This window comes from Phoxinus phoxinus (genome assembly GCF_949152265.1).
Source record: "Phoxinus phoxinus genome assembly, chromosome: 16".
Classification (NCBI taxonomy): Eukaryota; Metazoa; Chordata; class Actinopteri; order Cypriniformes; family Leuciscidae; genus Phoxinus; species Phoxinus phoxinus.
In genome coordinates, this window is record NC_136891.1 from 10,336,889 (window position 1) to 10,362,385 (window position 25,497).

Genomic DNA, 25,497 nt, shown 5'->3' on the forward strand with positions numbered 1-25,497 from the left:
ATGCAAACATGCTTTACTTTGAAACTGATTTAGCATGTTCAGGAATGGTCAGATGTCTTTATTGTTTATTGGATCATTTCTTTCTTTCTTTTTTTTTCTTTTTTTTTTATTGATTTTTTTTTTTTTTTTTTTTTTTACTCTAGCACCACAACCACCACCTGCAACTGTAACTGCAGAACCATAGCTTCATATTTTGATAGCGGTCTCGTCAACTATGTAAAGTAAAGTAAAGTGCTAATTTTGCACAGAATTTAGGTGAAAGCGTTTTTTTTTATGTGCCTATTGGCTTTAATATGACCATTAATACAAAAAAAATTTGGTGAATTAACAGAAAAATTCACATGACTGAAATTGATAAATAAATGCACTTTTTTTTTTTGTTGGTTTTTTTTTTTTTTGTGTGTGTGTGTTTTTTAGTTCGTAAAGGGTCTATGACAATAGATCAAGTTTTTGAGACCAGTCTCAGCTACCCCGGTAGTAATAAGTACAACCTCCTTGCTAAAAAAATTGAGTCAGTGGTGAGTATTTCAAATTTTGCATATGAAATACATTGATTGTTAATGCATACATTTTTTTTAAAGGGATAATTCATTCAAAAATGAAAATTGTCATCATCATCATTACTTACCCTCATGTTGTTCCAAACCTGTATGAGTTTCCTTCTGTTGAACACAAAATATGATATTTAGTGTTGGTAACCAGACAGTTGACGGAAGCCATTGATTTCCATGGGTTTTTTTTTTTCCTACTGTGGAAGTTAATGTCTACCGTCAGCTGTTTGATTACCACCATTCTTTAAAATATCTTCTTTTGTGTTCAATAGAAGAAATAAACTCGTATAGGTTTGGAAAAACTTGAGGGTGAGTAAATGGCAAAAAATATATATTTTTGGGTGAACTATCCCTTTAATGCAAGGTTTATAATACAGAGTGTATTTTTTTAGGTAAATGTTTACATTTAACCTTTCTGATCTAATCTGTTTCATGTAAATAAAAATGTACATCATAGTCTAACTAGTCAGAGTGTTGGCCAGAACAGAGCCATTTTCTAAGGAAATATGACAAATTTTCAGGCTAAATCACAATGGGTCATCCATGTCAATTAAACCAAATATCAGAACTTCCCATGGCTCAGATTTTATATTTTGTTAATATTTTTTTGTACAAAGACAAACATAAATAGTGATGCAAGCCAAACTACTGTATTAAATGTCACATATGTATATTTACTGAGTAATCCACTATTTTGTAGAGGGGGTCAAAATGAAAATTTTCACCTGAGATTTGGAGCCAAATTGCAGGAGTGTAAAAATTGTAAACAAAGATGGAATCATCAAATATTGCTAAAGTCAACAGATTTTACTAATACACCTCTGCGTAAAAATTAAATAATGATGCTACCATCTTTCGTCATCTAACGTCATTTTTACACCCCTCTAATTTGATAGATTAATTAATTTGATAAATTATTTATAAAACTATATATCTCTGGTTCTTGTCATTTCATCTTGAGAACTATATATTTTTTTCTTTCTTTCTTTTTTCAGTTTTATCATTGGTCTGGTATACTTCATAATGTACACTGGTTACACTTACTTTTTACAGATTGATACAAGTTACCAAACTGTGTCTTCCTACAGTAATGGTTCAGTAAGAGTCACTGGCTTCAGGTAAGGTCTATAATCTAAACATTCACTCAAAAAGTTGCATTTTAGTTTTTACCTCATTAAAAAAAAAAAGTTCTCGTTGTGGTTTGTGTGTTACCCAATAGGCCTGGTAGCATTATAGCAGACTATGAATTTAAAGTAAAAACCAACAGACTCAGCGACCCCAACGGCGATGATTTTACATCAGCAAACTTAAATGTTTTTAAAACTCTCCAGGAGGCTGGAATCCCTGTCTCTCTGAATGCTTTTTCTGAAAGTGGTAAGGGTTGTCATTATCTAATCTTAAACATTTGAAACACAGTTCTATTCTCCCCCATTAAGCTGTATGAATTTTGCTTTCAGAACAAAAGAACCTGTCGACTACAGAAAAATGGTATCCCTTTCAAAAGATAGAGCTGAGATGTATTCGCCCACCGTCTGTTCAGGGTGAAATGACATGGACAGTGAATGGCCAAGATCTTAAAGACACCAATAGATATACCATTACAAACAGTGGAAATGACCTTGGCACTCTTATTGTGAACAATGCTACCGAGAAAGACAATGGTGAGTCACACATCATTTATCTTTATCCTATCAATGATATTTTACATGACTAATTGATCAGATATCAACCTCAAATTTGGAAAACTTGTTTAGATTTATGGCTTTGATTTTCTAGCAGTTTTAGAGTTTAACATTTTTCATAAAATATATATTTTATATAAAACATTGTTCATACATCATTTTCATAAACTTTTTACTTCAACAATAATCTGCCAATGTCTATCAATTTATTTATCAATATCTATCAATTTAAAATGATACCAAACTTAAGTCTGTGCTCCCAAGCTTAAAATTTTAGGACCATTTCTGTCCTCTATGGACCTATGTGTAACCTTTTTAAATTGACGCACAATGGTTAATTAATATTAATAAGTCAGCCCTTCCCGTTGTACTGTTCATGAACTGAAATCCTGTGTAGTGTGCAAATAAGCTTGATGTATTGTCTTGCAAAATAAGCCAGTTTTAAACTCTTTAAAAGTTTTTAGATTAATATTTTAATCAATGAATAATCCAGAGATCAGTTTAGTAGGAGAAATGTCCAAACTGAAATGTCCACAATTTAACATCAGGATATGATTATAAATAATAGAAAGTTCACTTGAAATGTAAATAAATAAATATAAAAATGTGATTAGCAATGTTATTTTTGCTCAATTCACAAGCACAAAAAAATATTTATGTTTTCACTTGTTTGATAAGTTAGTTGACTAGATGGATGCATGAATAGACACTTGGATATAATTGTGTAAGGGGCAAATTAAGGCATCTAAGGCAAATATTGAAAGAATCATTATGCTATTGTACAACTTCCTAGGCATATATTGCTTTCATTTTGAGCAGAAACATTTAACTAAAGAAAGTAACCCAATGGAAAATTATTGCTTTTTTTCACTTGCAGGTAGATACTCCTGTATTATTAAAAGGACCTCATTACCTTACATTCAGTGGCAAACTATAATTCTTGAACCACGTCCCAATATCCTGTTGAATATGATGGCTACAACGCTTCAGTGTACTGACCAGACAATCCGACTGTCTTGCTGTGCAGATAATTACGATGTTGTGTGGGTTGATGGGACTGAGACTTCAGAAGGTAGTACATACACTCTAAAAACTAATTCAGAGGACCTTTAGTCATTACTTAAATATACATATTGTTGTGAAATAAAAAATCAAGTTCTGAGATACAGTTAGACTTTTTACTTGTAATTGTTATTTTATTGAGCTTGGATGACACACAAATTATGCCTATTGATTCAATATACTATCATGACTTGTCAGAGTTTAACATTTTCAGTCAATCAAAAATAATTTAATTTTAAGTTCTGCTAATGTAAAATACAATTTGATGATGTGTAAACGGCCCACTGTTTCCGCGCGCATGCATGTTCAAGGCCAGACGACGAGTGGGACCATACAGGTGAAACTCAAGCTGGTGAATGGTTAGTAATTTTATGTTTAATTACACATTTGCATTCGCTCAGGATTCTGTTGGTGATAGCCTACTGTATAGTAACCGAATACCGAAATCTCGAAGTCCTTATTCTGAAATTTGAGTTGAGTGTTGATAGTAGGTCTATAGGGGAGAGGCGGGACAGTTGAAACACTTTTCAGATAAACGTCATTTTCTACGATAAGGTTACAGATAGATTTTTTTTGTGTGTGTGATCAACAACTCACATATGTGTTCTCTTAGTATCATGTGTTATTCGGTACAAATATAGAATGATTTAAGTAAAAATTGACTTTGATCGGTAGTTGTGCTTTGTTTCAACACAGGGGTGGGACGGATGAAACATAACAGTTTAAACGGAAACTATTTATCTAATGCTTGTTTTTATTAACAATACCTGACAAGTAACTTATGTACATATTGTTACAAACATATTTTGTCATTTATTTTAATTTAAAGGCTCATTTTAACCATTTTGTTCTATCACCCATTAAACATAGACGATAAGCCTATGCTTATTTTGTGTAATCTTTCTAATAGGCTATTTTGACGAAGACAGACAAATCCGTTTACAATTAATTATCTTACACTTCTTCCTTGAGTCATATCGAGTGTTTACTAGTTGAATAGCCTTAACAGCGGTTTTCCTATGACCAGATTTAACTGGCAGGAGGCGCTGTTTCATCCGTCCCGACAGCGCATCCTGACAGTTAAACCTGTTTTCCCCTTAAACTAAAAAAAATTGATATTGCACACTTAAGGGTGTGTTACAGTACTAATACACCTGCCGTATTATCATTACAATGGCACATGAAACAATAAATACAACTTGTCAGTCAAAAAAAAGTACCGCACGAAAGAATTCACTTACTGCACTCAAAAACAGCTTTCCGGCTTTAAATCCAAAACGGCATGACGTAAAGAAGAAATGTTTTCGCGGGTCTGGTAGGCATTGCGTGTTATACGTGCTGAAGAAATATGACGTACATGACGTGAGTGGTTTTCAAGAAAATCGCAATGTTTCATCCCTCGTTTCAATCGTCCCGGCTCTCCCCTATGTAACGATAGGTTACTGACGTAACCCCGGTTCTCTGATAACATGAAGTGAGGTATCTCACTATGGGAACGCCTCTGGGCGTGACCGATCGCGGAAGCACCAATTACACCACGTCTGCCAAATATGGCAGACCAATCGCTGCAGCGATCAGGGAGTCCCTCTCCCTGTATATAAACCGCAGGTACCTGCCGTTTCGTCATTCACCGCATATCTCTTCTCCGTGCGAAAAGGCAAGGAGGGCAATGTTGTGAGATACCTCACTTCATGTTATCAGAGAACCGGGGTTACGTCAGTAACCTATCGTTCTCTTTCTAACATTCGTTCGGTATCTCACTATGGGATATAGACAACTCCCGTATTGCCGATATGCTGACGAAGCAGACTGAAGAAGAGTGGATAAGTAGCTAGTAACTGAATCACTGTCTCAGACGGTAAATAAACCGACTATGAGGAAAACGCCCCCTTTATTAAAAACCACCTTATACCACCTGACTGCACACTCCCAGAACTGAGTGGGCCAGAGAAGGTTCTGTAACATCCAGTCTATAAAAGTGAATAAATGTGTGCGGAGAGGACCAGCTGGCTGCCGCGCAAATTTCTTGAATAGAAATGCCTCTAAATAGAGCCCAGGATGTAGCCACCCCCCTAGTCGAATGCGCTCGCAGTCCTACAGGGGGCTCTATATTCATGCTCTTGTAACATAACATGATAGCCTCTACCACCCAGTGGGAAAGGCGTTGACGGGAGATAGGTTTTCCCTTGTAAGAGTCCGCCCACGAGACAAACAGCTGGTTGCTCTTACGCACTATGCGGGTTCTCTGTACATAAATAAACAGTGTACGAACCGGACATAAACAGTGTAATCTCTCCTCCTCTGGAGAAGAAAAAGGAGGCGGATGAAAGGCTGGCAAGTCCACTGCTCTTATAGAATCCACGTGATCATATACTTTGGGCACGAAAGCCGGGTTAGTTCTAAAATTAACCCTTTGACCCCCCGGAGCAAACTTCATACATGAAGGGTGAACTGATAAAGCATGTAGTTCACTCATCCTTTTTGCTGTTGTAAGAGCAAGTAACAGAGCCGTCTTTAAAGCGAGCAGCTTTAAGGCAATCTCCTCAATGGGCTCGAACGGGGCATTAGAGAGCGCGTTCAGAATCACAGACAAATCCCATGGCGGAACCAGCGGTTTTGATACTGGATGTAGCCTATGTGCACCTCTCATAAATCGACAGACTAGAGGGTGTTGGCCAATAGTACCCGAATCAATACCCACATGACACGCCGATATAGCGGACAGGTAAACCTTAACCGTGGAAAAAGATCTGCCTTTGTCCAGGAGGTCCTGAAGGAAACACAGCACGTCCGAAACAGAGCACAAGAATGGAACAATGTTCCTGTCTGCGCACCATTCTTCAAACACTCTCCATTTGAGATTATATAGAGAACGAGTCGAGGCAGCTCTCGCGTTCTGAATCGTTTCAATAACATTCGGAGGTAACCCGGCTGTGCTCAGATTCATCCTCTCATGGGCCAGGCCCAGAGAGCTAGCTTCTGAGGGGAAGGATGGAATATTTCCCCCCGTGCTTGTGAGAGGAGATCCCTGCGCGCTGGTAACGGCCAAGGTTGGTCGTAGAGCAGTTGCGCAATCTCCGCCACCCACAGTCTCCCCGGCCAGTATGGCGCGATCAGAATCATCACATGTCTGCGTTCTCGAACCCTCCGCAGTGTCGGCTCGATCAAGCTCAACGGAGGGAACGCATACAGTAACTCGTTTGGCCACTCGTGGGCTAGAGCATCCACACCCAATGGTGCATCGTCGCCGACCAGAGAAAAGAACAGGGGACATTGTGCGTCTTCGTGCGATGCGTAGAGATCTACGGCAGCTTGGCCGAATCTCTGCCACAACATGAGGATCACCTGGGGGTGGAGTCTCCACTCCCCGTACAGGGGATTCCCTCTGGACAGTAGATCCGCTCCCCTGTTCATTATTCCCGGGACATGCGTCGCGCGTAATGACAGGAAGGCCCTGCTGCTCCACATAATCAGTCTCTTCGCTACCATGTGAAGCGCGTGAGAACGCACTCCTCCCTGACGATTTATGTAGGCTATCGCCGTTGTATTGTCTGTCCTGACCAATACATGATGATTCTTGAGAAATTGCACAAAATGTCTCAGAGCTAGAAACACTGTCAGTAGCTCTAGAAAATTTATGTGCTTCTCTCTCAGTGTGGGAGACCAAACTCCTCTCACTGTTCTGCCCTCGAGCACTGCGCCCCAGCCTGTGAGAGATGTGTCCGTCGTCACCACTTTTCTTAGTACGATAGGACCCAGAGGGCATCCTGTCCCGAGAAAAGACGGGGCCCTCCAATGATATAGCGCGTTCGTGCATTCTGGTGAGACGCGCACTCTGCGGCTGAGGCGGCTCCTGAGGCGAATGCCCTGTGACGCTGTCCAGTTCTGAAAATCCCTCATTCGCAACAGTCCTAGGGGAACCACTGATACAGTTGAGGCCATCAGTCCTAGAAGCCGAAGACACATTCTGAAAGAGACTGATCTCCCTCGTTGAAAAAGGGAGAGGCAGCTGTGAAACGTCTTGATGCGTTCCTCTGATAGGAAGGCTCGAAACGTCACCGAGTTTAACCTGAGGCCCAGGTATACTACTTCCTGGGACGGAGATAGACAACTCTTCGTTTGGTTTATTCTGAAACCTAATCTCTCCATATGCGTCACTAGTGTGTGAGTGTCGCTCTCTGCCTGCCGTCGGAGCGGCGCGCAGATGAGCAGATCGTCCAGATATGATGAAATCCTGACCCCTGATCCCCTTAACGGAGTCAGGGCTCCTTCCACACACTTGCTGAATACTCGAGGTGCTAAAGCGAGGCCAAATGGTATTCTCGTATACTCGTATGCTGTGCCATGATAGGCGAACCTCAGATATTTCCTGTGCGCAGGAAAAATATCTATGTGAAAATATGCGTCCTGGAGATCCACTGAGGTGAACCAGTCTCCTTGCCGAATATTTTGACACAATGTTTTGACAGACAGCATTTTGAATTTGTATTTTCTGAGGTGTCTGTTGAGGACCCGTAAATCCAGAATGGGACGGAGACCTCCCCCTCTCTTGGGAATCACAAAATAACGGGAGTAGAAGCCCTTCTGGCTTTCTTCCGTTGGAATCACTCTTATCACTTTCTTTCTTATTAAAGAGGCTATTTCTTCCTCTAAAACCAGAGCTGCTTCCCCTTTGGCCACTGAAATAACCACTCCATTGAACAGAGGAGGTTTTACAGCGAATTGAAGCCTGTATCCCCTCTCTACAGTGGTTAATACCCAGGGATGAACTGCGCATGCGCGCCAGTTCACTGCCTGAGCAGCGAGTGGGCCCTTCCCGTCCTCGCTCACTAGAGGTGCAGCAGCACCCTCTAGCGGCAAAGGGGGGGGAGACCGCTCCAGTGAAGGAGTTATGTCGGTCTGTGTTTGTGATTGTTTTAATTTTCTGTGATCTTTTTCTTTTCTTATCACACACTGCGCCCTCGGTCCTTGACCTGGATGCGTCAGAGAAAATTTTATTTTTGAGGGGATGTTTGTGAACGTTAGATCTTCCTCCCTCGTAACGGACCTCGAACGTGGAGGGGGAAACAATCTCTTGGGGGGCACTAGCAGAACATTGGCCACATTCCCGCAAACCTTGGACTCTGAACTGTCCACACGAACACCATTTACCTCTGAATTCCTTCTCCTCTTCCCCGCGGGAGGGAGAGAGGAATCGTTCTGAAGGGATGGGACTGAGAAACCCAGGGTGCTGTCTACCAACCCTTCCTGCTGCCGAACTGACGTATCAGGTCGACCGCCTCTTCTTATTCCCCTGGGGGGCGGCCGGTCGGTGTCTTGCTGCTGCGGCCGCGAAAGACTGTTTTGGCCTCACAAAACCGGGCTTAGACTGTGGGGCCGTGTTGTTCGGCGGTTGTGGCGGAGCGGGCGGGAAGACTGATAATCTGAGTGCCCCCCTCTCCCTGAGGGTCTGAAATTCGGCCGGCTCGGGTGATAAGGCCGAGCCGCCGGCTTTCTGGGGAGACAGGCCTGGAAAGCTTCTCCCTCTCTCTTTCGCAGATCGCACTGCTGCCGCATCGCAGTTACTGTGGAGCCAAACATAGCCTTTGGATCTATCGGGGCATCCAAAAACTCTGCTTTCTCTTTGTCAGAGAGTCCAGACAAACCCAGCCACAGAGATCTTTCTCCCACGACTGCTAAGCCCATACTCCGTCCGCAGCTTTGAACTGCTCCGCGTGACGTGCGCAGGTTCAAATCTGCGATGACGCATATCTCCTCCCAGAGCACTGGGTTGGGAGATCCGGAGTCCAGCTGACGACCCATCTCCTCTAATAGCTCCGCTTGATAGGCTGTAAGGAGGGATGTCGCGGTCAAAGCGCGAACTGACAGAGCCGTTGATTTGTAGATCTTTTGGAAAACAGAGGCGGCGAAGCGCTCTGTTTTCCCTGGCAGCGAGGCTCCGGTTGAAGAGAGCGCTGCTCTGCGGCCAGGGTGCAGGTGATTTGCCACCGATGTTTCCACAGGGGGAGGATCCGCCATCCCTAGATCCTCCATCCCCTGAACATCAAGCCTTGAGAAACCCTTGACGGGCACTCGATGTGAAAAAGGCTTATCCCAAAACTTTTTCATTTCAGCCACACAGGCCGGGACGGCCGGAATAAACTGCCTCGCTGGCGGGAGACGTGACGGAAGTCTCTTTCCATCATACAGGTCTCTTTCAGCCCCTTGACCTGCCTGTTGGGCTGGCCAGTCAATCGATAATCTAGTCGCGGCCCTGCGACAGACCTCGATTAGATCCGTGTCCACCTGTACAGGGGAGGGTGAACTCTCATCCTGTGCGCTCGGCGGTCGGGACTGGTTCGGGGGAAGAATGGCATCTTCGTCGTCGTCATCCTCGTCCTCGAGTATGTTCGACAACACCTCATCATCGTCATCTTCCTCTCCCGCTAACGGATCGAACAGCGGGGGAAGGACGGGTGATACCTTCTCCATCATATCTGCCCATGAGCAGGTGGCCTGAGGACAATCCATGGGCTCCTCTCTGGGTTGAGCAGAGAGGCATGGGTCCGCTTTTCCAGCTATAGCCACGCGGAGTCTCCTTTCTCGGGTCTTAGACGAGAACGTAGCACAGTGCGGGCAGCCCTCGGGGTTGGACAGCGCGGCCTGAGCGTGTTTAGCGCCCAGACAGGAGATGCAGAGGCCGTGTGTATCCTTAGCAGAAATCCACATTCCACAAGCACACGGATGCGGAGGACGACCTTTTCCTCCGGGACTCTCCGGTTCTATCGCGGTGGCCATGATGATGGGCCTGCACTCTCTTCGTACGGTAAGCTTTCACACAACGTGATAACTGGTACGGAGCTGTGTCGCGAATAGAGAGCTATCTTATTTTCCTTATTTTTTTGGTGCGTGGTAAGCGCCCAGAAAAACTTGGAAAAGGGATAGAAAAACTTAAGAGCAGGAAAACTCGTCTTGACACGTTAGTTATCGCACTCTTAAGTGACGAAGTCACTCAACCACTTCAGGAAAGTATTGCGTTTGTGACGTTACCTGACGGCTCCGTCTGAAAACTGTTAAGCAAATAGTTCCCAAAGTCTGCTGAGGACAGCTTCCGAAATCTTCCACGGGGAAGAGAGCGAGAATGACGAAACGGCAGGTACCTGCGGTTTATATACAGGGAGAGGGACTCCCTGATCGCTGCAGCGATTGGTCTGCCATATTTGGCAGACGTGGTGTAATTGGTGCTTCCGCGATCGGTCACGCCCAGAGGCGTTCCCATAGTGAGATACCGAACGAATGTTAGAAAGAGAACTGTGCGTTCACACCGGACGCGAATAGCGCGTCAAATTCGCGCCTGCCGCGTCTAATTTGACGCTTGAATATTTTGAATGTATTCGCGCGTCCAAAGCGAAATGGACGCGTATAAAAAGCAAGCGTTTGGAGCGAAATTGACGCGCGTCCGAGGCGAAATCCGCTTCTTCTGGGAGAGGCAAGTGCTGCGGGAAATTTAAAAATACTACTGTTATTGTGTCACGAAATGCAGTTTTAAGAGTTGTTCAGTCGAGAATGTAGTTGTTTAAAGCTCAAATCTGTGGTTTATTTATAAGGATAGCGCCTATTTAAAACACTTGATCGGACGTTTTCGGGTTGTGTGAGACCCAGGGGATCACCGGGTGCTCGAGCCCATGTAAGCCGCCTGGAACAGCCTTTACCTCGGCTGGTCCTCCTGACGTCTGCCGCTGGTAAACGACTCGAGAAATGTTTAAATTCACAATATATAGCTTCTGTTCTATTATATGAAACATATAATTTAAAGGACATTAATGACTCGTTATAACGTATGTCAAACGACTTCTTTAATTATGTTAATATTATTATATATTAATATTATAGTTCATTTAAATGTTTTGAAAGGGAAATATATTAAAAGATGAATGTTACATGTATGTTTAAAAGAGAAATATATTACAATTTAAAAATGGTGCTAAAAAGATAAATAGTGATTGGAAAGCTGTTTAAAAATATACATAATTCCTTATAAAAGTCAGTCATTTAATTTGTGTTATTTAAAATTAGGGCTGGTCCGAATACCATTTTTGAGCTTCGAAGCTTCGGTAGGAAAAAACTTCTTCACCTAACTTAAAACATTATGTTGGATCAACTTAATTACTTGCATTCATGTTGAAAATTATTAAGTTCATGTTACTTAGAAATGCGTTTTATTGTGGACTAAAAGGTAATTCACCATACTCAAAACATCGCTTTGAATTAATGTAATTATGCCAGCAGTCTTAACTTAAAAATTATAGTGGAAAACGTTAACATATTTTTTTTTTGTTGACCCAATGTTTTATTTTTTAGAGTGTACAGATATTTATATTTATATATATATATAGCAATATAGTCTTACAAAAGCTTGCACTGAAAAAAAACAAGGAATGTTATAATTTAAATATGTTCCAACGATTTTATTTACCCATTTTATGCAATCAGATGGCAGCAGATGTCTCGTATTAAAATATCAAATCCAGAGTGATAATTGTGTGGGGAAAACCTATACATGTCGAATCAAGGACCAACCAGCACTACAAACTTTCAGTTATAGCTGGAAAAGTGTCACAGTTGACACAATCACAGGAAGTAAGCCATAAGTGTTTCATTCTTTACATGCATGATTCAGCATCACGTTCATTTTTCTGTTGTGTAGTTGTCTAAAACAAATACCGTAATTGTTTTTTTCTGACTTGCAGCATTTGCCTGTAATGGCTTGATTGGAGTTGGAAACATAGATGATACTGTAACAGGAGCCTGTGAAAACGGCAAAGAAGGCGCCATAACTTATCAGTGTACATCGGGGGGATGGAGTCAAATAGAGGACAACTGTGTAGTTAAAGTCATCAAATACCTTCAAAGGAAAGTTGAGGTAATCTATTGGCTGTCTATTTATTATTTAAAAAGAAAGAAAACAAAATATGATCATTTTTAAATATTTCTAAAATGTCTTGTTTTTTATTTGTTATTTAGGTCTTGGTTGTGGAGCAGATACCAGAGTTTGTGGCTCAGCTCAGTAATGCTACACAGAAGAATAATCTGGAGATAAAACAGTCTCCTGTGACTGTCCAAACAATTGTTCAGATACTTGTACACATTGCTAATATCTCACAAAACATTTCCATCGATAAGATTGTGATGGAGGTATGTATATTAAAGTGTTTTTGTGCAAAATAATTTGTTGCATAAAACTTGCTTGTATAAAATGTGTTGTATCTAGTGTACCTATTGAATATGAATATTAAATACTATCTTTTCAAAAGCAAAAAAATAATGCAAATCTTTTCAGTTTCCATTGAAAAAAAGTCTTTAGTCATATTGATGCATCGTACAGAATTTTTTTTAACAATCTTTTGAACTCTTGATTCTCATGAGTTAAATGTTTATCATTATTTATTTTAAAATTGAATATATATATTTAGGCATTAGAAAATGTCTATTGACTTCTGGATTTGATTAATCTTTATTGTTCAATATGATGAAATACAATTGTTTCTACTAAACATGAATTTCTTTTTACAGGGTTTTCTTCAAACAGTGGACATCCTTGTATCAAATGATACCATTAATTCATGGAATACATTGAATAATAACAGCACATCAGGAAACACCAGTATTGAACTTCTAGGCGCTATTGAGAATATAAGTACACGTCTCACAGATGATAGTTTTACGATTAATAGCACATTATCCCTTGTGTTGAACAGGACAGTAGTAACTACATCATATAGTGGAACATCACAACTGTCAAACTCAACTACTGAGATTCTGATACCACAGGTTTTTAAACCAACCTCCTTAACCATTATAGTCTTTGCAAATCTTGACAAAATCCTACCTACTCGTAATATTAGTAATAAAGACAGCAGGAAATCAGTTTCCCTCATCAATGGAGATGTGGTAGTTGTTAAGGTTAACCAAACTCTTAACAACATTTCTTTTACTTTTGACATTACAAATGCATCTTTGGTAAATCCTCAGTGTGTATTTTGGAACTTCAGTCTTGACGCATGGGATTCCACTGGATGTAAAGTAAAACCCTCAGTGAACAAAACTGGCAAGATCACATGTGAATGCAACCACACAACCTCTTTTTCAATCCTAATGTCCCCATTTCCTGATAAAAGTGTTCTCTTAGCCTATATAACTTACATTGGTGTTGCTATTTCAATGGCCAGCTTGATTTTGTGCCTCATTATTGAGATCATCGTGTGGAAGTCAATGACAAGAAATGACACATCCTACATGCGACATGTGTCCATAGTGAACATTGCCGTGTCCCTGCTGATCGCAAACATCTGTTTTATCATTGGAGCCGCAGTCGCAGATCAAGAGCAACCGACATCAGTGGGTCGCTGCAGTCCAACGGTTTTCTTCATGCACTTTTTTTACCTGGCTCTTTTCTTCTGGATGTTAATTTCAGCGCTGCTGCTCTTTTACCGTACAGTCATGGTCTTTTCCCAAATGTCAAGATCCACAATGATGGCCATTGCCTTCATAGTCGGTTATGGTGCACCTTTGCTCATAGCGGTCATTACTGTTGCATCGACAGCTGGACATGAGAGATATATCACGAAAAAATTAGCATGCTGGCTGAACTGGAATGAATCTAGGGCCCTGCTGGCATTTGTGATTCCAGCTCTCACTATTGTAGCCATAAACCTTGTGGTTTTGATTGTGGTTCTGTATAAGATGTTGAGGAGAGGAGTTGGTGCCACAACTCAACCGGATGAGAAACATGCGCTGGTGGTCATTGCCCGATGTGTGGCCATATTGACTCCTATCTTTGGTCTAACATGGGGATTTGGAATTGGAACCATGGTGTCCCGTGACGTAGGCATTCATGTGGTGTTTGCACTCCTCAATTCACTGCAGGTATCACTTTCTGTCTTTCTGTTTTGACTTTATACTGTAGGTTATATTTAGCTTTTTTAAATGTTAACTTTAAAGCAATGGTTGTAACACAAACAATGCAACAATTATGAGATTCTGTAATTACAACAATCCATTTTAAAGCCTCACAAAAATGCAATAAGTTTTTTTCAATGTTATGAATATGAAATTAATCAGCGTTGCATCGAGTGGTATTTACTCGTAAAAATTTTCTCATATTTTTGTAACAGGGATTCTTTATATTGGTGTTCGGAACGCTTTTAGACAGCAAGGTATGAATTGATTTTTGTCACTTTGCTAGTTGACAATTTGTTAAAATGATATTAGACATTAATTTCTACTGCAGTGCTTTAACTCATTTTGTCACATATGGTTGCAGATCCGTGAGGCACTGGCAGGAAAGCTGTCACTAAGGAACCTTACCAGCTCTAACCGTACCAGGGTAAATGCCAACAAAACAATACATCTGATTCATGAGTTCTTCCTAATGATAGATGTACTCAGTTTACGGCTGATATCTTAAATCTCTGTATTACAGAGTACTAGTGCAGGACCATCATCTTCAAGCGGGCCGGGTTTCTTTCAAAGGATGCGTAAGAGAAGAAGTAAGTATTGCAATTATAATTGATATGTTTTAATATATATGATATGACAAGAATACTTTAAATAACATGCAAATAATTATTTGCAGATATGCACAACGTATCTGAAGCCAGCACTATCTCAGCAGCAACATCTTCAAACAGCTCTGGTGGCTCAGATACTTTTATGAATGCATAATCAGCTACTTCATTAACTATTAGTCTATTTTATTATTACATATTAAACAGCCTTTTCCAAACACGTTTTATATACTGTAAGTATATGTAAACTGTACTATCTGTTACTAAGTTCTGAAATATTAATAAAAAATAGCTTTTATGACAATGTATGACATTTTGATTTCACTGAACGCTCCATTTTATACATCTTTTTCTCCTGTTTGTGTTTAGTTAAGGAGTTAAGAAAGTTCTTGTATTTTCCTTTGTTTTTGTCCTTGATAGGATATTTCGTTTTCTGGGTTAAGGTAGTTTACTTTTTTGTTCATTATTTTGGCCTGGCCGAGCACTTAAGTTTTGCGTTCCCAAACGTTGTCTAAACTGTAGGCAAAACTTGTTTCTCCTCCAACCTCACAGTGGTGTGGGAAAGAATATTTTGAGTGGGGAATCGAGTCCTGATCTCTTTCAATTTAATCGCTGCCGCTAAAATTATTAGATTAAAATTGCTGATTTATACTGTATTTAACTGTTTATACAGACATTCTTCAAAATATCTTATTTTATGTTCAGCAGAAGAAATAAATTCATACAGGTTTGAAACAACTTGAGGGTGAGTAAATTATGACAAAATGTAAATTTTTAAGTGACCTATTCCTTTAATGATTAACCACTAAAACAAGTTAGCCTAAAAGCTCTGTCAATTATAATAAAGTTACATTTTATTATAGAATAGAACTTTTTTTTAGTTGCGCTAGAAAGTTTATGACCTTAACTAAATGTAAGTAATACTTTGGCATTATATCTTTATAAAACAATAAACACAGGAATATACAGGGCCCGGTTCCCCGATAACGCTCACTCTTAGCGCGCTAAGAAGACTCGAAAGATATATCTTACCAAAGTTGTTTATGTTCCTAAGTGTGTTCCCCGAACTATACCTTAGGAAGCTGCTTAAGATATACCTTCTTACGTGCAACGTTACCGGTGCTGTCCATGGCGATGGTGCTGAATTTGTTGATATCGATGGCTCGAGAATCAATTATTCTCTCGTGCAGGGGCTGTTTATGTAAGAAAGCGATTATCTTTATAAAAGAAGCACTTCAGAAATAGTTGAAATTGCATTTATTAGGACTCATGGGATATTATAAAAAATAATCCAAACTATAATAGTGTGGAGTGCGATAAAAGAGGAGACAAGAGACGGAGACGCGTCGAGTCAGCTTTACTCTCCACTTCAATAATTCAGAACTGTACAGCAGTGAGTTCGACACAACAACGTTAAACCGGAAACTGTTACTTACTTCCCTTTCCCCTTAAAGGTATATTCCCATGGTGAATGTCTCTTCAGTCTTATTTGTGGGTCGCCACAATAGCCTATAATAGCCTAGCCTACATATTTTGTATCATAAATAAATTGTATCATATATTGCTGCCACAATAACCATTTCAAATTTGTACGTGCTTTCTTCTCTTTCCCATTTTTGTTCGCTGAGATGGAGCTGCGATGAAATATAGTTCTTTTAAATACTTTCCAGCATTTCAGTAATAAAAGTGTACATCTTAAGTGCTCGGCAGTGATCAAAAAGGGTTTAAACAGTGGATTTTGAATCTCTTCTTGTAAAGAGATGTGGATTCAGACGGCAATTAAATTACCACATGACCTGTTTGTCAAAAAACAGTAGGTACTAATTTGGCCAGGGATTTTTACGCGGGTTGGGTGAGAAAAAACACTGATATTATGGATTCGGACGGCACTAAAATCACAGACTCACCCCTAGGCTATAAATGTTTAAAATACCATACAAGCCCATGAGAAACAATATGTGACCCGTCACGGAAAGTAAGGACACAAGTCGGCAGCACAACTTTTGAGCAAAATGAGAAAGAAGCGGGGGTTTTTTTCAAAACTGGTGATTTTTTGCAGAATCTGTTAGTTGAGATCACGAAGAAGCCTCTCCATGTTTTAGATATCAATATTGGTATATTTAAAATCGTACATTTTTAGGTTGAAATCGGCTTGTTTTGTGAGATTCTAGCTCGCAGTAGGGGCGTGTCATTGTCTGTGTGTATTTCCATACTGGATAAGCCGGCTTTTGTTTCTTTGGTTATTGCCCCCGCCCTCCAAGGGAACAGCGTGGTAGGACTGAACGCCGTCTTACCGGTGAGCATGTGGGAGAGAGGTACGATTTTCGAACAATCATCGTATAATATTTAGCTTGATATGCCAATCCTTATTATTTGGTGTTTTAAATGCCAACCCTTCTACATCCGGTGGGTAGTATTACTTTTGGTTTGCAGTGTAATTCACAGAATTGACTGCTCTGCTGTTACCAGTCTCTGTCACGTACCGTGTGGATTGTGACTATTGCGACCGCGCAGCTGAGAAGACAGTGTAACGAGAAGTAACGTTGTGGTGAATTGAAAAAATAACTATGTTAAGTTACCAAATTTTCAGTAGTAGCGCGTTACACTACTTTTTACACGAAAAAGTAGTTACGTTACACAGTAACGCTGTTACCAGTCTCTGTCACGTACCGCGTGGATTGTGACTATTGCGAGCGCGCAGCTGAGAAGACAGTGTAACGTTGTGGTGAATTGAAAAAATAACTATGTTAAGTTACCAAATTTTCAGTAGTAGCGCATTACACGACTTTTTACACGAAAAAGTAGTTACGTTACTGTAACGCGTTACTGTAACGCGTTAACACTGCCCAGGGATGTGTTTAGCAATTATGATGAATTGGTCGCAAGCTGAAATCTAGTTGAGACGCCTTAAAGGGATACTCCACTTTTTTTGGAAATAGGCTCATTTTACAACTCCCCCAGAGTTAAACAGTTGAGTTTTACCGTTTTCGAATCCATTCAGCAGAACTCCGGGTCTGACGGTACCACTTTTAGCATAGCTTAGCATAGATCATTGATTCTGGATGAATCCAGTTAGTAGCATTTCTTTCAAAATGACCGACGAGTTTCAATATTTTTCCTATTTAAAACTTGACTCTTCTGTAGTTAAACCGTGTACTAAGATCGACGGTCACCACCACCCTATTCATGAAATCTACTGGACTGATAAACTTGTAGGCTAACCCTATTAATGTAACAGGTAGACTACCAGATGCAATATAAATGAATAAAAAAATAACCCTTAAAAACTCACTGTCCACCACCTCTAGCTCAACAGCAGGAGCATTTGCAGCTCTAGTGCTACTGTTGCTTCCTTCGTCACCTTTTCAAAATAAATAAATAAACAAACAAACATTGTAGGCTACATATTGTAGACTAGAAATGAAAAATCTAAATAACTAACACTGTATTATTTTCCATACCATCTACTTGATTTATTTATTATTTAAACAATTTGACCCACTAACACTATTCTGTCTACTTTTTATACATTTTTATTTATTATATAAAAAATATGCTACATGTAGACGAAACGAGACTTGACACAGCACCACTTACATATTGTTGCTCGTTTGTTGGTTTAATTTTATCTATTGTGATTATCTAAGTGATTTGTATGTAGTGTTAATTTTGTCACCTATTTTTAATTTAGTCTTAGTCTTGTGCCAAATGTCTTAGTTAGTCTTAGTTTTAGTCAACTAAAAGTCTCGTCATTTTAGTCTAGTTTTAGTCAAAAGAAACTCAAGGTATCTTAGTCAAGTTTTAGTCGACTAAAACTCTCGTTATTTTAGTCAAATTTTAATTAGTCGTCTAATTTTAGTCAAAAGAAACTCAATATTTCTAAGTTTTAGTTAAAACATTTTAGTCTTTTTTTTAAATAACAAATTATTTCTGAGATTATTTCTGATAACCATTTCAGTCAAATAGTGTTTCACACATCTCAAATATTGGTTAAATGTCATAATTACCTGAAAAAAATGTAATAGATTTTTTTAATGCAACTAGTTTTTAACATTAATCTGTTCATAACAGATGAATATATTTCCTGATGATGGCAAGTAGAGACGATTGGAGACGAAAATGAAGAGAGATTTTATCTTAGTTTTTATTTTATGCAAAACATTCTCGTCTTTTTTGTCAACAATAATGCATGTTAATTTAGTCTTAGTCAGCGTTTTTGGACATTGGTGCAGTCTCGTCATCGTCTCGTCTTAGTCATGGAAAAAAGGTCGTTGACGAACATTTTTAGTCTCGTCTCGTCTGACGAAATTAACACTATTTGGATGAAAGCGTTCGTCTGCAAATTATTACAAATATAATGTAAATGTAATCTTGACCGACCTGTTCCCTTAATGGCGAACATGGCTGAGATTTTGCAGCAGCTTGCTGCGTCTGTGGCCAGGGCTTTTTTCCTTTTTAAACGCTCCCTCTCTGCTCCTCCTTTGCGTTTACGCTCCATTTTTTTAACTATTTAGTCAGATATTAGGCAGTGCTTCGTGACGTTGGGTGGGATTGTCATTTTCACTCCACCATTATGATTTGTCGATTGAGAGATCTGTCAATTAATTCGTAGTTGCACACCAGACTATCACATGCCAGGCTGATCGTCTGCACTTTTTTTTTATTTTTATTTTATTTTTTTGGCAGCCGGCAGCCAGAACAACCGTCAGGCCACCGGGAAATGTCCCGGTGCTCCCGATGGCCAGTCCGCCCCTGGGCATAATTCCCCGTTCGTTAAAGTTAAACGCACTGCAAAATAATATTTCCCGAGCCAGCGAACTCCGAATAGGTGCCATGAATCTGGATGGATGGGCATTACTTTGAAAGCCTGATCTATGTCGTGGTATTTAAGCGAAAATTCATCGAGAGGGATCGAGCGGTTTATGCTTGGCCACAGAAGCTACAGATATGCATGATATGCATTAAAATGATTACAGGGCTGTCTGCTTTCGTCGAAAGAGGAGTCCTGGATTGCGTTGGTGGTTGCTGCACGAGGCACGTAGCTAGTGGTGCTTGTTTCCGCGTAAGGGAGAGAGGAGGGGTTAACCTGGCCAGGGGTTGCATGATGCAGTTGAGTGCACCACTGACCTGCAAACTGCGCAAGTAATATTTTTGCAACCTAAAAATACCCTGCTGTGGAGATCTGAGTCGCGCTGCGGAGATCTGAGTCGAGTGCGCCCCAGTATGTGCACTGGTTCAACTGTGCGACTCGCACGGCGCTTTTAGCTGAACAAAGTTTGTGGTACGTGTAGAAGTGCCCACCCCCATAGGACAGCGCGAGCTCGGCTATGATTGCTTGGAAGTCGTTCAGTTCGCGCCGCCTGTGGGGGAAAGCTGAACAGATGATTTCAGTGAAATGAAAGCTTTAGCATAAGTTCTGCCGGGAAGACTCAATTACTACGTCATCTTTTGCTTCACTTCTATCCAATCATATTCTCATGCTCACTGTATAAAAGCTCAGTACTTACACATGTTTGAGTTCGCAGATGCTGACGCTTCCATTCACCTCCATCCTCCCCACCACCACCAGGATGGTCCCTTCCCACACCTTGCAGGGGGTCGGCTGCGCCCCTGCCTTCATCTTCAGGCAGGATTGCAGATCCGATACCCTCGGATTATGCACTACGGACGGGGCCTACGCCAAATGACTTTGTATATTATCAGCTTGCTGAGCTGTCAATAAATGTACGATTGTTGAAATAATTCTCCCGAGTCTTTCTGGTAGAAATGGGAAAAAGCAATTGAAAATGAAAGAACACGAGATGAGTGAGTGTTTGAGTTTTTTAGGGTAACTGAGAAATCACCGCAATCTATTTGGCGGTCTGGTTCAGCTGCGGGGAGTGGAGAGAGAAGAGAGGAAAGGTCTACGTCCGCACCTGAGAGGATCTGAGCGCGGATATTTTGGGATACTGGTGGTGGTTCCATGGCGACTGCGTTGGACGGAACAGGCATCGGAGTTGCTGTGAAGAGAGAATAAGGTGATTTAGTGTGTATGAGAGAGCTGGGAAGGGTATAGTCAGGGGCTGCGAATGTCGGCGGCGGCCTGACGCTTGGATGACCCGCTGTGGTTTGAAAAGGAAAGTTAGTAGGAGGATATGAAGGAAAGGAAGGATGATAGGATGGAGTGTGGGCTTGAGCTGCAAGCGGAGGCGGACCCGCGCTTGTTTGGGATACTGGAGCTGCAGGCCACTGGAAGTGGGCGGGGTTGTAACCTGGTGGGTAAAACTTTTGACATGGTTGGGCCTGTGCTGCTAGCAGCGATAGCCTCGCATAGTGTCTGCTACGGGAGCTGGAGGCCACTGAAAAGGAAAAGGGCTATGAACAGCGGGATTATAAAACTGAGGGGCTGTGGGGAGGCCGCTGGGCCCAGCTGCATTTGGCGCTGCGGCAGCAGAAACCGCGGTGGAGGGCTGGGCCTCATCGAGAGGTGGGTGTGGACCTGCCATGGCGGAATCTGGGGCGCGGCCCAGGCTCGCTGAAGGTCTGTTGCTGCGGCTCAATGGGCGAAGCGAGCCGGAACCTGTGCGGGAAAACGACGGTGTTGACCGGGCAGGCGAATTTTGAGCCCTGCGGGCTTTGCTCTGCCTGTGGGTCGTCTTGGGAGTTGACTGTAAGGAAACGTACAGATCGTACAGATGGGAGTCTTGCCGGGGGCGGCGAAGATTGGCCTCTGCGTCTTAATGAGCGTGGGGCTGTTCGGGCCGGTGTGCGGCCGCGTGAAGAAGCCTGGGGCTCAGGTGCGACGTCCGGCGTAGGAGGAATGGTCGTGGGACCGGCAGAATGCGAAGGTGCATCCCTGGCGATGTTTACTTCTTCATCGGATGAAGAGCTTAGTCGTTGAGACATGGTAGCGGAGCTGAGTTCACAAGTAAGTTTACTAAGCTGCTGCAAAACTGTCAATGGGATGAGGTGAGACTGCTGAGTGTATATATACCTCTTATCATTGATTGCTGAGTGCTCTCCACTTGCGTTAATTTATCTGAACGTGCTCCTCCCGAACTTTGTTAATAAAACATCATTTAGTTTTCACGGTGGATTTGGAGAAAAGTCTTCAATTAAACCAGTAGCAAGAGAACCACGTGTCTGTGTATGCTTTGGAGGGAGATACAGTGAAAACTCGATCTGTTCAACGGCACGAGTGGGTGATGCAGCAAGTTCGTAGTTCCAGCGGGCTGATCACAAAGTATCCGCATGCACCGCATGGAGCGTCAGCAAAGGATTAACAGATGAGAAAAAACGCACCACACACATAAAGAAGTCAGAAGACGCACACAGTTACAAAGTTCAACGGTCTGAGTCATAAAAAAAACTTGAACACTTAAGAGTGGCTTAAGAAGAAGATTTGGCAAAGCTTGCTTAAAGATTTTCATTGTAAATGAAAGCAATGTTACTGTAGTGTATAGTAAATGTTTTGACCTATTTTCTCAAGTAATTTAATTGAAGCTTGCTATTTAAAGACACATTTAAAGGTTCATTGAGCTTTCTATATTTTAAATTTAAAGTGTTTTCGTTAATTATAAGGGAAGGTTATTTGTCATTTGATATCAAAGTCTTCTAAGTGTTTTGAAGTGTAATATTCAAGCTGATATAAGCGGTTTTTGCACATTTTTATTTCCTGTGCAATATTATTACTGAAAAGCATCACATTTGCTTTAAGTTTTAGAGTATTTACGTTCAATTGGCATTACATTTGAGCAAGTATTGAAGGTTGATTTAGATGTTTTGTTACCTGTGCATATTTTCTACTTATAAATTTGGGTCAATTTAAAGTGATTCAAAATGTCAGAGCCAACTGAGCCCACAATTCAGGTAAGGGACAGTGATAGGGATAGTGCAAATTCCTAAGACCAACCTGAAGAAGGTCAAGTGGGTGGTGCTGAAGCACACCAAGAAGATTCACAGCAGTCAAGACGAAGTAAAAGAACCAGAACTCTAAAAGAGAAGGGTAGAGAAATGCAAGTTGCAAAAGTTAAATCACTTGAACAAAGGTTTAACTACATTTATGACAAATGGAGAACACATGTTAAATCTTCTAAGCGGCATTATCACATTCACAATCAACAGAGACTTTGTCTGATGACCTGCTTAATGATCTCATTGGCGATGTTCTAGGTCTTTCTGCAGATGTCCAGCGCGTTTATGATGAACTACGCAAAATCACTACTCCAGATCAAGACACGTGTCGAAGAGTGGATCTGTGTGTAGAGATTTCTAATTTTGTTTGCCTCAAGTCGACTGGATGGAATGATTCCAGAAGAAGAACAAGACTGGCCGGAAGCAGGCTCTCTCTTCAATTCAAGTACCTGCAAATCAGGTTCTGTCACTTCCATCTTGAAAGGTGCCTCAGAGCATTCAAGTAGATCTTCTATAAAGCGACAAGAAGCTGCTGCTGATGCTGCTGCAAACCAAGCTGTTCTGAACAAATAAAGAACAATTGGAAATTCAGCTCTTAGAAGCACAAGTTAAAAAGAAGATAGCTGATCAAGAGGCAGTGGTCGTAAAGCGTCGTTAAGAGCAAGAATCAGAAGAGGTGAAACAAAGAATACAAAGAGAGAAAGAGGAAGCCAAAATTAAAGCTCGACTTGAAGAAGAACATGCAGCTCTACAAAAGACTCTTGAGGAGAAACGGAGAAAGATACAACATTTGGAAGCAGTGAAAAGTCTAAATGCAGCACGAGCAAGAATGCAGGTGTATGATAAAAAAATTGGATGACTAGTAATTTCCTACTACTAAATTCAGAACAAAACAGAGATTCTAATTATTGGACAAAAAACTTCCACACGTAATAACCTAGAGTACTGTCTAACACTTGATGGCTGCTCTGTTAAGTCTTCGTCGTCGGTTAGGAACCTGGGTGTGCTCTTTGATACCAATCTTTCATTTGAAAGTCATGTGTCTAGTATCTGTAAAACCGATTTCTTCCATCTTAAAAATATATCTAAATTACGTCATATGCTCTCAATGAATAATGCAGAACAATTAGTTAATGCGTTTATGACCTCAAGGCTAGATTATTGTAATGGTCTACTGGGTGGTTGCCCTGCACGCTTAATAAACAAACTACAGCTGGTCAAAAACGCAGCAGCTCGAGTTCTTACCAGAACCAGGAAGTATGACCATATTAGCCCCGTTCTTTCAACACTGCATTGGCTGCCTATTAAACATTGTATAAATTTTTAAATATTGCAGATCACTTACAAAGCACTAAATGGTTTAGCTCTGCAGTACTTGAGCGAGCTCTTAACGCATTATAGTCCTTCACGTCTACTGCAATCTCAAAATTCCGGCCAGTTAATAATACCTAGAATATCAAAATCGACTGCTGGCGGTAGATCCTTTTCCTATTTAGCACCAAAACTTTGGAACAGTCTTCCTAACATTGCCCGGGAAGCAGACACACTCTGTCAGTTCAAATCTAGACTAAAAACATCTCTTCGGCCTTGCATACACATAACAAATTATAGACTTCTATAATTCAATGTTAGGCTGCATAGTTTAGAACAGCCGGGACCGGGAACACTTCCCGTAAATCCTGATGTACATAATAAGAAGGATGGCGTCTACGCTAATTTAGTCTCTCTGTCTATCCCGAGGTTTACCGCTGTCCACCGGATCCAGGCCGTATCCAGATCTGATGAAGGACCAGCGCCAGGACACGACGACGCCGCTGACCTGAAGTGTCAACCAGTCTCTCCTCCTCTCCACTCCGACTTCAACCAACCGGAACTGGACAAATACTCTGATTCATTCTGAACTTCTGAACTGTAATGCTCCTGAATCATAATCATACACTGTTCACTCATTGGCCAGAGGAGAACTGGCCCCCGACTGAGCCTGGGTTATCCCAAGGTTTTTTTCTCCATTCTGTCACCTGATGGAGTTTTGGTTCCTTGCCGCTGTTGCCCTACCTTCTGGCTTGCTTAGTTGGGGACATTTAATATTCAACAATATTATAGATCTGCCTTAAAGGTGGACGATGATGATTTTTTTTTTAAATTATTTTCATGTTATCACTGTGAAGCTGCTTTGATACAATCTGTATTGTAAAAAGTGCTATATAAATAAAGGTGACTTGACTTGACTAAAGAGACGGCCATAGAAGAAGATCAGAAAGACTTCCTGAAAATGTCTCCTGTTTCACAAGCGGTGACCACCTCCTCAAATGAAAGTACAGCAGAGCTTGTGAAGGTGCTGGTAGGTGCTTTAAGTGCAAACAGAATTCCAGTTCCTGAACCATCAGTATTCAGTGGGGATCCATTGAAATTTAATGACTGGAAACTCTCCTTTGAAACACTGATCGACCAGAAGAACATCCAAGACAAGGAGAAGATATACTACCTCCATAGGTATGTAAGTGGACAAGCTAAGAAAGCACTTGATGGATATTTCCTACTCGGAATTAAATCTGCCTATGCTGCTGCATGGGAGATTTTAGAAGAGCGATATGGAAACCCATTTACGATTGCAAAATCGTACAGAGACAAGCTCCAGGCATGGCCAAAGATGGGATCTAGGGACAGCTTTGAGCTTCGAGAGTTTGTTGATTTTCTCCGTAGTTGTGAGGCTGCCATGGTCCATATTAAGGCCTTGGAAATCTTGAATGACTGTAATGAAAA

General features: G+C 41.0%; 1 protein-coding gene across 3 annotated transcripts; it reads left to right on the forward strand.

Annotated features, from left to right (window-relative positions):
• Positions 1-416: 416 nt before the first annotated feature.
• On the forward strand, positions 417-15,573 carry LOC307012698 (adhesion G protein-coupled receptor F4-like). 3 transcript variants are annotated; one of them, XM_079639655.1, is made up of 14 exons: positions 417-518; positions 1,605-1,669; positions 1,771-1,925; positions 2,009-2,212; positions 3,111-3,305; positions 3,607-3,654; positions 11,768-11,914; positions 12,025-12,197; positions 12,299-12,469; positions 12,848-14,200; positions 14,449-14,490; positions 14,598-14,660; positions 14,757-14,823; positions 14,910-15,573. In XM_079639655.1, exons 1-14 carry the CDS (start codon positions 432-434, stop codon positions 14,996-14,998), a joined length of 2,859 nt encoding a protein of 952 aa, XP_079495781.1. In that variant the 5' UTR covers positions 417-431; the 3' UTR covers positions 14,999-15,573. The 3 variants fall into 3 exon arrangements, with proteins under 3 accessions (XP_079495781.1, XP_079495783.1, XP_079495782.1); XM_079639657.1 differs by lacking the exon at positions 11,768-11,914; XM_079639656.1 differs by lacking the exon at positions 3,607-3,654.
• Positions 15,574-25,497: the final 9,924 nt, after the last annotated feature.